Below are 14,544 nucleotides of genomic sequence, written 5' to 3' on the forward strand. Positions count from 1 at the left end.
AAAATGCAGTAAGATCCCCCTATTTGTTGTGTATTTGTTAGAAGTTAAAAAAAGGTTTGTTCGTTCATACACTCCGCTTTGTTGGAAAAATGCAAAAATAGATGGTCCAATGCCAAGTGTAAAGAAGGAATGTTGTACTGTGCCCATCGGCAAATATCTTGTTGTACAAACCAATAAATTAAAACCTTTAATGCAGTAAGATGAGCTCTATTGTTTTACACCAGTCTAAAAAAACAAAACTTTTTTTTACAGTTGTAGCAAAACAGTTGCAAATGGTGTCTCAGAACAGAATTGAGAATGCTCCTCGAGGCTCAGTAAAAGTTGATTATTTAATAGAAGGTACTCAACTTTTAGCAGAGCAGATCATTTTACATCAGAATAACTTTGTATCATGAAGGGTGGATGTTTATATCACACTGGTTTTATTTCTCCCTCTGAATACATACACACACTACAGTACAACTCAGGGAGGAGAGTGAAGATCAGTCAGTGTGTTGTCTTCCCAGGGAGAGATAGGCCAGTCCTGCAGTCTGCGCTGTTCTTGGCTTCTGGGGAGCAGACACTGCATTCGATCTGTTCAAGTGATTCATGTGCAGTTTTATTTTTTGGCAACAATCAGGACTGCAGTAGGCACCAAACCTGCAGAGAAAGGGATCAAGGTAATAGAACAGCAACAGGACAGCTAGAGACTAGATAAGGGTTAACAGTGTTGGCTCCACTGCTCTCAGTCCCTTCCCCAACTCTGTTTATCTGCAATGAAAAGTGCAGCTTCCACTCATGTACAGGAACACAAAGCAGAGCAGAGTTTGACCCAAAATCATGAAAAGCAGGCATTCCGAGCCTGCCCGCCGTTCTACTCTGTGTGCCTGCAAGCAAGCGGAAGCTGCACTTTTTTTGTGCAAATAAACAGAGCTGGGGAAGGAAATGGATCCTCTTCTCACAGCCTGCAAAAAAACGAACAAAAAAATGCAGGCAGAGAGCAGCAGGGCCAACACTCCATGTGCCCTTCTCAGTGCAGAGAAACAGAGATGTGGAAGGGAACAGATACGCTTCTCTCTGCCTGCAGAAAACTACAGAGCCAATGCTGCAGCCTTAATTATGTGTGGAAACATAGTTATTGCAAATACCGTATGAATTTATTCTAGCGATTTCAGAATAAAGGAGATGTGTACATATAGTTATACTAACCCAGTTCTTGCAAGGGCTTTTCCATGTCCTCCTCTGTGAAAACTCTTTGTGGGAAGCTTGTGAGGAGACTGAATGGCCCTGGAGGTCCCCCAGGCCAGTTCAGCTCCACATACAGACGCACAGCAGCAAGTTGCTCTCGAGCACGGAACGTCTGAGATAAGGCTGATCCATCAAGCAGGCGCACCTAAGGATATTTCATAATTCAGTGTCAATTTAAAAAGTAGTTATAGGATGTATTGTCCAGGATGCTTGGGACCTAGGAGATGAAAACATTTGCTTAGTGCATTAGAGACTCTGGAAAGTGGACTCTACATGAAAGCTGGAACTGGTTACTACACTTGCAATTTGAATTACTCCATGTGGTCAACTTAAAAAGATTTTCTCGTGATTTTTATGATGTAGTCCTTATTTCTAAATGACACTTGCAAATAATTCACTCTACCATGAAAATGTCATTCCTGAACCAGCAAGTGTATTTTTTTTTATTTATAATATTGGTGTGTAGGTGCATCTCAGCTCATTTTGCCTGGTCATGTGATTTCAGAAAGAGCCAGCACTTAAGGATGGAACTGCTTTCTGGCAGCCTGTTGTTTCTACTGCCTTTACATAACGGATAAAAGCAATATTCAACACTCTGTTACCTGGATACGGCACTGATCATATTCCTTCTTAGTGGGGGGCTCTTGTACTGGAGAAGATGGGGAGGGAGTGGTAGCTGGAATAGAGGTCTCTGCTGGAGGTGAGATTGGCTCTGAACTTGCTCCCCCAAACTAAAAAGCAAGGAAGAAAACATTAGTAATGAGCACTCCATGAGATTGGACAAAAGGAACAAAGGAAGCCAAAAATACTGGAGAGTTGCTATTTGACCCAGTCGATAGGCTGGGGCTGTACCACACAGTATATTCTATACATACCAGGACTCACATTATGGTCTATTTTATAACTTATTTTATAAACTTATTTTACTCCTATGGTGTCACCTTGGCACTTTTTCATTTTTGGTGCAATATACCTCTGGGTCAGATCTAGGGGGGAGTTGTGTGGCCATTACGCTCCTTCTCCCCCTGAAAACTGGATACTCCATGGGAGCGTTCAATATCAGGACCTCTTTGGAGTTTCACTGGTCTTCACAACCCTATATATATGCCTTTTAGCTGGATGGAGAAGGAAAAAATTATCCCCCAAAGGCGAGAACAAAGGGGTCTGTTCTAGTCTTCAAACGAAGACAAGCCCAAAGACTTCAGAATTATTTTGAACCTTTTTTGCCCAGTGATCCTTATAATATATATATATATATATATATATACACACATACACACACATTACCAACAGTAAATATTCCCACCTTAGTTAGTTTCCCATACCGTGTCTTTAAATAGCTGAAATATATCAATATATCAAACCAAATTCGAGCAAAACTGCCCCACTACTACTTTATATATACCAGGACTCTTAGTCTATCCATCCCTATGGCCTATTTTATAACCAAATTTAGTATAATATGTATTTTAATGATCAAAACAATACCTACTTATGTGTCTCTAATGCCTTGTGGATATCTGCATTTGTAACATAGTTCTAAAAAAAAAAAATCTATCATACTTATTTAATGAGTTGGACTAATTAGGACCATTGTATTATTCTGTAATCCTGTGACGCCTGTGGAGTCACACAGAAATGAGATGAAACTGTGGTTCAATATTAAACACAAGATGAGATCTGATCAGACTTTTGCTGCTACCATGAACATGAGTTGTGGAACGGTGAGAATCCTGATGCAACTATCAAAATTGAAAAAAACATCAGAGATCAGAGGCAACAGGTTGCACTTAATTCACCTAAGAACAAAAATCTAATGACTGTGCGAATTTATGTTGTTAAAAACATTTCCATTAATGTATCCAATGACATGCATACATTACAGTGGCAAAAAAAAATGTACCTGTATATGCTAATTCTATTACAGGTATGGGTCCTGTTATCCAGAATGCATGGGACCTTTGGTTTTCCGCATAAGGGGTCTTTCAGTAATTTGGATCACCCTACGTTAAGTTTACTTAAAAAATCATTTAAACATTAAATAAAAGCAATAGGATTATTTTGCCTCCAATAAGGATTAATTGTCAAGTATTGGGTACTGTATTAATATTATAGAGAAAAAGGAAATCCTTTTTAAAAAATGTAATTATTTGATTAAAATTGAGTCTGTAGGTGATGTACTTCCCATTATTTGGAACTTTTTGGATAATGGGTTTTCAGATAACAGAAACCAAGGCAAAAGTAAAAAACTTACCCTTCTTGCTCTATCAGCTTTATCTCGTGCAATTTTTTCCCGGACTCTTTCCCTGAAAGAAACGCAATTAAGGTAAGCAATAATGCAAGAGCATCGACTACCAATAAATCAGTATTACTAACCGTCTCATTTTTTGTCTTATTTTTATGCACCAGATTTACTTATTATTTGTTGTTGTTGTTGTTTATATATCCCCCAGGATATTATAGGCAACCATACAAGTGACAATTTGGTACACTCTGTGACCCAATGGACTGAGGGCATATAAAGTGCCACTCATAATATGACTGCCTTTCAATTTTTCCCATTGTTCACTCAAAAAGCACAACTAATCGAAAATTAACAACTAATCGAAAATTAAGGGAAGCAGCTTCCTCATCCGGCAGTGCACTGTATACTGGCCGATATGGTGCATTGGCAGATAAATATTTTCAAACAGGCCCAGTTTTGACAGCCATGGTGTAGAAATATCGGATGGGGACAACAGGCCAAAATACACATAATTACACAATTACTCAGCAAGTCCAGTTGTTTTTAGATTGACCTATATTAGATATACCATGACCTGGATGAATGAAAATCTTCATAGTCAAACACATAACAATAATCATACAAAATGTTATTAGCATGTTCATGGCCAGATTAAGAGACAGCATTAGCATTTCAGCCTGGGTCTTCTTTCCACATACTGACTAGTCAACCAAGGGGTTGTCCAGCTGGTAACCCACATGGGGCCAAAAAAGTGTTTTAGTATAATGCCCATCATGCTATATTGCTCCACTACCTTATTGTATGATGTGATTGTGTTAACACTAGCCCACAGCCTTGTGATATGTCAGTCTAAGTCTTGAGTTTAGCCCATAACCCAATATTTCATTGTCCCCTAGAGGTGCTGCAAAGTGCTTCTTCCACCTCAAAATCATTACATTGAAAGATCCAGGAACACTTGCAGCAAATCTGAAAACCAGAAAAATGAAAACATATGTTGACTGCCTGCTTTATTTGGCCAATAGAACATTTCAGCAAACTAAATGCCATATCTGATTGCAGGTTTTAAGCTGGCAGCACATGCAGAGACCTAGTTGTTCAACCAGACCAAAGAACTGAATGCATTGTTATTGTGGCTACGGATGTGACTGATGGGCAAAATGATCCCAAACTACACTGGACAATTTGTGCTCCATTTGCCTCACCTTGCCATCTTCTCTTCTTGTTTTTCTCTTCTTCTGTCTTCAGCTGCTTTTTGCATCTCTTGTTCTTGCATTTTCTGCTTGATTGCGGACAGTTCTTGACCATGCTTTCGCCGCTGCTTTTCCTGTTCAATCCTTTCCTTCTTCTCTCGTTCTTCTCGCTCATTCTGCTTTTGGGCAACGAGTTCCATCATCCTGCAGATAACCAATCACAGAAGTAACACCCCCAATACCTTATTTTCCCCATGAGCTGGTTAAACTTAACGTACTTAAACTTATTGTAAGCAGAAACATTTCTTATTAACCCCAGCCCTCTTTACCTCTTTGTCTGTTTCTCTTTCTCCTCTTCGGTCAAGGGAAGCCTTTCTTTAGAAATTAAGAAAAATGTAGCATGTCACTGCATAATAATCAGCCATTTACAAAAAAAAAAACAGAGCTTAAAAGAAAGCTTTACCTAAAATTAGATGTTATTAATAAAGCAGTTTTTCACTACTCTCTCTGCTGAGGGTTCGGGGCTAGTGCATTGGACCACATTTTCTACTTGTTGAGTGTTTCTACATTTTGGTCTTTAAGTGCCCATTTGAGAAGGATCTTGGGGTTTTTGTAGATAACTAGTTGTCTAATTCTGGGCAGTGTCATTCTGTGGCTACTAAAGCAAATAAAGTTCTGTCTTGTATAAAAAAGGGCATTAACTCAAGGGATGAAACCTAATTGTGTCTCTTTATAGGTCCCTGGTGAGGCCTCATCTGGAGTATGGGGGCAGTTTTGGACTCCAGTCCTTAAGAGGGATATAAATGAGCTGGAGAGAGTGCAGAGACTAAGTGCAACTAAACTGGTTAGAGGGAGGGAAGAGTTAAATTATGAGGGGAGACTGACAAGGTTGGGGTTGTTTTCTCTGGAAAAAAAAAAAAAGACACTTGTAATGGGATATGATGGCTAAGAGGACATTAAGTCGAGCTTCATGGAAAAATGATACTGTCGGTTTTTAATATGATTACTAAAAAAAAAAAGAAAAACAACCTCTAACCTGCACTGGTGTCCATGCCTTGTGTATCAGTTGTATCAGTTGTATCAGTTGTATCAGCTGTATCAGTACTACTGCCTTCAGGAACAACCACACTTGGCTCATCAATATCAGGATCATCTTCATGTTCTACTAACCTGAACATAAACATTACATGTGAATTGACATTGGCAAAACTGCATTTTGTAAACAGTATCAGACTAATGTACCCACCAGTCCATAGCTGGTTCTATTCCCTGATTGCCAGTAGCAGTCAACGCCTTCTCCCTGTAAGAATATGCGCAAAAAATAACATTATGTCAAACTTACATAACAGAGCAATGGAGTATGTAATAAATATTTAAATAGATAGCCTGATATAAAGTGATAAGTTGATTAAAAAAGAAGGAACATCATCTTTTATCCAGAAACCGAACATGGGGCTCTAGCATATTGTCAGTTACCCAGTTGCCCCCAGTCATGTGACTTGTGCTCTGATAAACTTCAGTCTCTCTTTACTGCTGTACTGCAAGTTGTACTGATATCACCCCCTCCCTTTCCACCAGCAGCCTAACAACAAAACAATGGGAAGGTAACCAGATAGCAGCTCCCTAACACAAGATAACAGCTGCCTGGTACATCTAAGAACAGCACTCAATAGTAAAATCCAGGTCCCACTGTCACCCATTCAGTTACATTGAGTAGGAGAAACAACAGGCTGCCAGAAAGCAGTTCCATCCTAAAGTGCTGGCTCTTTCTGAAATCACATGACCAGGCAAAATGAGCTGAGATGCACCTACACACCAATATTACAACTAAATACACTTGCTGCTTCAGGAATGACATTTTATATTGTACAGTCAATTATTTGCAGTGTAAACAGTGTCATTTAGAAATAAAACTCATGACAGAATCCCTTTAAGCAAATAATTCTTATTTTTAAAATATTTTCCTTATTTACTATAATAAAAAAACAGTACTTTGTACATGATCATAACGTAGCAGCATGATCAATATACTTTGCAAAACACTCCTATTTAGTTTATTTAATCATTCAGTGATTTTTAGTAGATGATTCAATCCAGACTTTCAATATCTGGAAACCCTCAGCACCCAAACATTCCAGAAAAGAGACTCCATACTTATTATGTTTTCAGTGGCTATAGATCTTGTTACAAATATGAGGCCCCCCTTTATAAAATGATCTAGTGACTTCATAAAGCACAAGCTGAATGATGTTGTACAACAATTTAGGATTAAAATGTGACATATTTACGCTCTAGTGGATGAAAATCCCATTTCAATTAGACTCTCCAGTGTTGAACACTCGGCCATCTCTAAGAAAAAAAAAAAAAACACAAAAGAAAGGGAATATTTTTAGCTCTTCTCAGAGAAAAAAAATGAGATTATAAAATGTGTGTTTATATTTATAACAACACCCATGTAGAAATCCATACTCTATTTATTTGAGAGCAACATTCAGTTAGATCCCCAGCCTTTGTCCAAGTACTGGTGTGTAGTAAAAAAAACCATACCTAGGCCTGGAACTACACGTTGTGTGTCCTATAAAATGCCTCTGTAGCTTTCCTTCTCCTTTAAGGCTGGAACTACACAATGTACGTACTTCCGATCTGTAGTGGCGAGAGGAAGCGCAGGCGTCACGTCGGATGCGCGGAATCGAATGTAATTAATACAAATGTCGTATCTACAAACTGATTGTATCCAACACGACTGTCTGATGCGAATGCTGCACGTTGCGTCTTCATCCGACAGTCGCGTTGTGTTGGATACAATCAGTTTGTAGATACGACATTTGTATTACTTACATCCTCCCTCTCATCGTGCCAGATCAGAAGGACGCGCGCCGTGTAGTTCCAGCCTTAAATACAGTGTTTAAACCAGAATTCAGCTGTGAGAATGTGTGAGTGTGAAATAACCAGGGATGCACCAAATCCAGGATTCGGCCAAGATTCGGTCTTTTTCAGCAGGATTCGGCAGAATCCTTCTGCGGGCTGAGCGAATCCTAATTTGCATATGCAAATGAGGGGTGGGAAGGGAAATCATGTGACTTTTTGTCACAAAACAAGGAAGTAAAAAAAGTTGGGCCGAATGTTTCGCGAACGATTCGAGGGTTCGGCTGAAACCAAAACAGTGAATCCCTAGAAATAAGCAAATCCCTTAAATGCAGTGATTGGCACTTTGACAAAGGCTGGGTATTCACCCAAATGTTTGTTCTCAAATAAACGACCTTATTTTTTTTAATGAATAAATCCTGTGAATGTGGATTTCTACAGTGGTGTTTGTATACAAGCATGACAAGCTTTCACTTAAAGACATGATTGACAATCTAAATGTTGATTAAGATATAAATATACAGTTAATGATGGAATAATTTATTGATTTATTAATTTGCACATATAATGACAGCAGGGTTTACGATGGTTTCATTTAAGATACACGTACAGACATGATTACACTACTGTAAATAATCTGAGTGTGTATGAACATGTTAATATAGGATTGTATCACTTATTAACATCTTTGTGACTCTTAGCAGCAGTCCAAATGGAAAAGATACACTATAAATAATTGCAGCACCGTTAAACAGGATTAGTAGGACTCGTATACTGAAACAGGACATTTATGCCAATAGCAGAGTGAAAAAATGTAGAATAAATAAATGTAGACCTGCCGTTTCCAACACTATCAACTGTGTGTAACTGTGTGTGACTGTGTGTAATTGTGTGACTCTGTATAATTGTGTGTGACTGTGTGTGGCTGTGTGTAATTGTGAGACTGTGTGTAGCTGTGTGTGTAATTGTGTGTGTGTGTAGATGTGTGACTGCGTGTAGCTGTGTGTGACTGTGTGTGACTCTGTGTAATTGTGTGACTGTGTGTAACTGTGTAATTGTGTGAATGTGTGTAACTGTGTGTGACTGTATGTAGCTGTGTGTGTAATTGTGTGACTGTGTGTAGCTGTGTGTGACTGTGTAACTGTGTGTGACTGTATGTAGCTGTGTGTGTAATTGTGTGTGTGTGTAATTGCGTGACTGTGTGTAGCTGTGTGTAACTGTGTGTAATTGTGTGACTGTGTGTAATAGTGTGTGTAATAGTGTGTAGTTGTGTGTGTGTGTGTGAATGTACAAGATTGTATAAAGAGGGAGCAGTTTCCGTGTGGAGATAAAGCCGCAGTGTCTGATAAAGGAATTGCAGAGTAAACACAACTGATTCCTGGTCTGTTTCTCTTCCCACAGTCTTAGAGCAGAGATTTAAAACAAGACTCATCCTGAGCTGTAATATTTTCCCTTCCAATATGTCATGAAGCAAAAGGACAAAACAAACCCCGTTTTGAAAGCGTTTTACCTGCAGGGAGATCTTTTTTTCTTCAGTGTCTTTGCTGAAATGAGGAGTGGGCGTGTCCTTTCATTCTTCCACAGGAAGTGGTCATAGCACTGAGTGACGGGCACAACTCTGCTGCAGCATCTGGGGAAACTCCTCCCACATCCCTCCCTGTGTGTCTGTCCCAGGCTGCTCATGTCTGACTAAACAGGAAGTGGATTATTATAAATATGAGGAAGTGGATTATACACTGACTCACAGCTCATTTATTCTCTCACTTCTTTCCTGCATTGTCACGTCTCACTGACTCATCGCGAGAGACATTTTGAGCTCTTCTCTGTTCCAGTCAAACGTTCAGTCTTCCCTGTGCTCCTCCCCCCCCTCTCCTTGTACAACGCTCCGTCTGCTGCTGACCCCCACCCCCATTATGTGTCTATGCCCCACCCCCATTATGTGTCTATGCCCCACCCCCCATTATGTGTCTATGCCCCTCCCTCCACTTTTCACAATGGAAATGTCTCTTCAAGCACATTTATTAAGGGCAGAGACACACGTGGAGATTCGGGCGATAAATCAGCTCTTCTTCGGGCGACTAATTTCCCCAAACTGCCTTCCCATCGGCTAGAATGTAAATCGCCAGCGGGATGGCACTGGGATCGCTTTGTTTTCCGAAGTTGCCTCATGAGGAAACCAGAATATAAAGCACCCCGAAATCTGACCGTGTGTCTCTGCCCTAAAGTAGAACTAAACCCCCCACAGTGATAAGTCCCCACTGGCCCCCTCCTGCTAAGTGTTACCCCAGAATTGTGTCCCCTGTACGATTACTGACGCACATGCAGAGTCAGCGCAGCGGAGCTCACGGGCAACATCTTCTGGCGCTTCGGTAATCTTCGTAAAGCGAGCGGCGTATTGACGCATGTGCAGTTAGAGCCAACTTCTGATTCGCAACAACTGCGCATGCCCCGGAAGTGATGGAAATTGCCAAAGGGAAGGAAGACCCAAAGATTACTGAAGCGCTAGAAGATGGCGCCCATGAGCTCCGCTGCGCTCACTTTGCACGTAGTCAGTAATCCTACAGGGGACACAATTCTGGGGTAACACTTAGCAAGGGGGAGGCAGGGAAGGGGGCCAGTGGGGACTTTACTGTGCGGGGTTAAATTCTCCTTTAGCGTAGAACTACACGAGTGTGTTTCCTCAGATCCAACGCAACGAGGAAAGGGTGCAACAAGACTGATGCAACGAAAATGAGGTGAGTAATAGAAATGTCGGACCTTGTCGCTGCGTACATCTGACACAATGCAACTGTTGGATGCGAATGCTGCGTCTTCATCAGACAGTCGTGTTGGATGCACGCAGCGACAAGGTCCAACATTTCTATTACTTATCTTAATTACGTCGCATCCGTTTCTTTTCTGCGCAACAGATCTGATAAAAACCGCTTGTTTAGTTCTACTCTCATAGGGTAGAACTAAATGGGCGTTTTGACATTCGATACCTTAAATTCCGATGCAACGCAAGGAAGTGCAGGTGTCACATCGGATGCACCAAATCTCAGGTAATAGGAATGTCGGACATTGTCACATCGTCCATCCAATATGACTGTTGGATGAAGATGCAACATGTAGCGTTCGCAGCCAACAGTCGTGTTGTATGCACGCTGCAACAACGACCGACATTCCTATTACTTACCTTAGATTTGGTGCATCCGATGTGACACCTGCACTTCCTTACGTTGCGTCGGAATAGAAGTTATCGAATGTCAAAACGCCCATGTAGTTCTACCCTAAGGCAGTTTATCAAACAGTGAAATTCAAGCTCACCACAAGAAAACTCCTCCACTCTATTCATTCCTGTGTGATTTTTAGAGATGTATTTATCAATGGGTGAAAAGATTGCGTTCTTCTGTGGTGTTTTAATGTAATAAAACTTTGACACAGTATATGTATTTACTGCTAAAGGGCTGTGGTTGCCTTGGGCTGGTACAGAAGCACAAAACATCATGTACGACATTCTATTACACCGCTCCCAGCTTACCCCCCCCCCGCGCTGCTCCATGTGCTTCTTGTTGGGTGCTCTGTCTGCAGCGTCCCCACCGCTCATCTCACACCAAACCAAAAAGACGACTGCACTCCATTCAAGGAAAAGGCAGGTTTATTGCAGATCCCATAGGGACCTTGCCCTACACGTTTCGGGACTCAATCCCTTAATCATAGGCATGTCTTACATGCGTCTGTGTGAGTACAGCCCCATTGAAAAGAATTCAGTTTGTCTACTCCTGCGATCCCCTGCGGCTGAAGCATGAAACCAGAACGCAGGGGAGCGCAGCTAAAAAACGCTCTTCTGTAAGAGCCCTTAGTCCTCCTTTAAGGCTATGCTTGCAAAATTGTAATTCACCCACTATACTTTGTATGGCTAGTAGCTAGGGTTGCCACCTCACCCCTTAAAAACAGAACACATATGCAATCTGCATGGCTGATTTATGTGCAAAAAAATCTAAATGAATTGGTAATTAACCATGCAGGTTGTGGATTCTATATATGTTCAGTTCTGAAGGAGTGAGGTGGCACAGTAGCACAAAACAATCCAGTCTCACTCAGACCTATCCAACACAATAAGCATTTATGTATCCTATGGGCTGCAAAGACTGGTATGTATTATATATTTTTTTAAATATCTGGCCCAAAGAGTAACTTGAAGTAGCTAAAAATGTGACCTCTGTTAATCCCATGGTGCAAAATTAAACACAGCTTTCATGCAAATTCCAGCACGTGGCTGGGTTACTGGAATATTTATAGTGAAAACTAGCAGTTAAGGAGCATAAAGTCACAGTACAATTAAGTAATAAAAGCAGGTAATTGCTAATACAATAATTACACATTTTCAGGGGGGTTGAAGTTGTGTAATTGCAAGTACCACTGAAAGCAATATTTCTCCTTGTAATGCCAGTTCTATCTGAACCATTAGTTAACTTGTATGCAGTTACACAGGGCTGTTCTCAGCTTCCTTCAAAACAATTAGGATAAATAAAATAAAAAGTACTGCTTCCAATAACCTTTATTTACAATTAACTTTAAAACAGCCTATTTAGTTTGTGTGTACTAGAAGGTTGCTTCAAATTACTGTTTACTTCCCCTTTAATTTGTAACATACCAGACTGGAGTAATTTTACTTTTAAATGAAAAAGCAAACAATTTAGTATAGGTGCACTAATCTTGATACTGGATTTTGTAATCTGTATTTCAGCAATCTCCAAAAACACTTATATTTCACATCCCACTGATTACTACAAGTTATCCCCCTGGGAAGGAAAAATCCCAAATGACCCAAAGGGAAGGGGGTTAAAGAAAAACAAAAAAAAACACAATACACATCACTGTTGGGAGAATAAGTCATTTATTGTTTGGTGCAGAAGGAATAGGCAACATTATCTGTTACTACAAGGAAAAGATATTTTAGAAAAATTGAATTAACATGTAACAACCAATGATGAACAACTTAAGTTTTAAACTAACTTTTTTTAGAGCTATTTTATACCTGCTGTGTGTGAGGGGCTACAATAATGTATAAATCTAAATCAGGATGTACCAGTAGACCTTTAGCTGGTGATCAGTAGATCTAAAGTAACAGCTTGTCTATATAACCCTCATGTTTCATGATTTTCATTTAGATATTTATTATGTTACAGTTACATAAGAAATAATAGTTATAAAACGTTACCAGAATGCTAACAATATTTTATGATGTAGATCATAATGTGACAACATTATTAATTTGAGGTCTACTTTTAGTTAAGTATGGGCACTACTAATCTTAATGATACAGATGTAGAACGAGCAATGGTCGCTAAGGTCTGGAGACAATCCACAGAATTAAATATTATTACACAGCCCAACCACTTGGCACTCTCCATTGGGTCTTCAGAAGACAAAAGTTTGGAATCCAATTCCAGGCATTCGGCAACCCAAGTCTTCTCACCTGCAAAGCCTGTAATAAAAAGGTGAAAATATTAGGGGGGGGAATAAGTTTATTTTAGGCTAAAATTGCACAATGACTTGCTACAATGAAAGTGCTGCAGTAACATTAACACATTAAAAATACAAAAAAAAGTCACCTGCCCAGGTAAGTTGCAGATGTAGGTCAGGGATTGGCTCAAACTGTCCCAGTGATTGAGGATAGAACCAGCCCAGGAGAGGGACTGGCACCGAAGACATAGCACCGGGGACATAATCTACCTCCGTACATTACATGTAGGGGTACAGAGCAACACCCAACATGCCAAGAAATGGAGGCACACAAAATGGTTGAACATTTAGAATTCCACAGAGCCAAGTGTACAAATTGTTTTAGCTTAAAGGGAGGTTCACCTTCAGAACATAAAGTCTAAATTTGAACAGTCACAATAAATATTTTTGTAATCTATTTGTTAAATTAAATGGATAGTTGTGAAGCTACAGACCATAGAAGCTGTGGATCACCGCTGCTAAAACCCTCTGCTGGATTCGCCCACACTGAAGCCCATTCTGCCCATACAGGAAGTGGTCATGGATCTAATTACTGCACATGCCTCTCCTGCTTCATTTGCATTCCACTCATCCAATTGGCTAAATCTCACCAGCCAATCCCATCAGAGATATGCAAATGAAACAAGCAGAGCCAGTTGAGTGGTCTTTTTGTTTGAGTCCTGGGCTGGAAACCCCCCTACAGAGAGCGGAGAACAGACAGAACTATATCTGGGCTGTATGGAAAGCATTTTAAGGACATCTCCCCCCCCAGTGGCACATTCCTCAGCCCTCCGTGCTCAGACCTCAGCTAGTAAGTCAGGCTTAGGACTGAGGAGGGGGGAGGACGGAAATGAGCCACAAGGGGGGAGATAGCAACAGCAAGTGTGGGCAGCACAGAGGTGTGACTGCAGTTTCTTCGGATAAGTGAGTAGAATAAAGTTAGCCACAGATGCAAAGATCTGATCATACAAATCAAGGTATGATTGTACTTCCCCCCCCCAACCTGCCACTAACCATTCAGATCAAATAAAGTAAAAAAAAAAAAAAAAAAAGAACAGAATCCTAAATTCGTGCAATCGGATCTTTGGGTCTATGGCCAGCTTAAGAGAGGAGTCTACATACTTCTTTACCAGAGCGCATGTTCTCCTGATGATGTCCTAAAATGCTTTCCATAGGGCTGATCCCTGGCTAATCAGCTCTGTAGCTTCAAAACAGAACATTTAAAATAATAAAGATGATTTGCAAAAAGGGTTTTTCTCACAGGGGAGATCAAATGTAAAATATGGTCCAAGGTGAACGTTCCCTTTAAATAACATATCCCTTCATTCCCCTTGTCCCAAAAATACATAATTGTAATTAAAAAGAGACTAAAAATAACTGCACAAAGTATAAGAGTAAAACTACAACCCCCACAGCCCTCCATTCCCACACCTCCTCACTCACCTTCAAGCAGCCTGGAAAGAACGAGTGGAGTCACACAGCCCTATATATACCAGACATCCGCCTTACCAACAAGAGGAGGAGGAGGCA

The 14,544-nt window shown here is 40.4% G+C and overlaps 1 protein-coding gene, 1 long non-coding RNA gene and 1 other non-coding gene across 3 annotated transcripts; all 3 read right to left on the bottom strand.

Annotated features, from left to right (window-relative positions):
* Positions 1-311: 311 nt before the first annotated feature.
* ubxn1.S (UBX domain protein 1 S homeolog) lies at positions 312-9,061 on the bottom strand. The gene is given in 10 exon segments (NM_001091919.1): positions 312-639; positions 1,189-1,372; positions 1,830-1,958; positions 3,482-3,533; positions 4,675-4,866; positions 4,992-5,037; positions 5,699-5,832; positions 5,909-5,962; positions 6,951-7,011; positions 9,038-9,061. Coding segments are annotated over 9 exon segments (891 nt in total). The 5' UTR covers positions 7,010-7,011; positions 9,038-9,061; the 3' UTR covers positions 312-598.
* Positions 9,062-12,389: 3,328 nt separating this feature from the next.
* On the bottom strand, positions 12,390-14,421 carry LOC108715136. Its single transcript, XR_005960766.1, has 2 exons — positions 13,470-14,421; positions 12,390-12,997 (listed from the first exon to the last, which is right to left on the bottom strand). It is a non-coding gene; the product is annotated as an uncharacterized LOC108715136 (long non-coding RNA).
* On the bottom strand, positions 13,166-13,302 carry LOC121393487. Its single transcript, XR_005961100.1, has one exon. It is a non-coding gene; the product is annotated as a small nucleolar RNA SNORA57 (small nucleolar RNA).
* Positions 14,422-14,544: the final 123 nt, after the last annotated feature.

This window comes from Xenopus laevis, chromosome 4S, assembly GCF_017654675.1.
Source record: "Xenopus laevis strain J_2021 chromosome 4S, Xenopus_laevis_v10.1, whole genome shotgun sequence".
NCBI lineage: Eukaryota > Metazoa > Chordata > Amphibia > Anura > Pipidae > Xenopus > Xenopus laevis.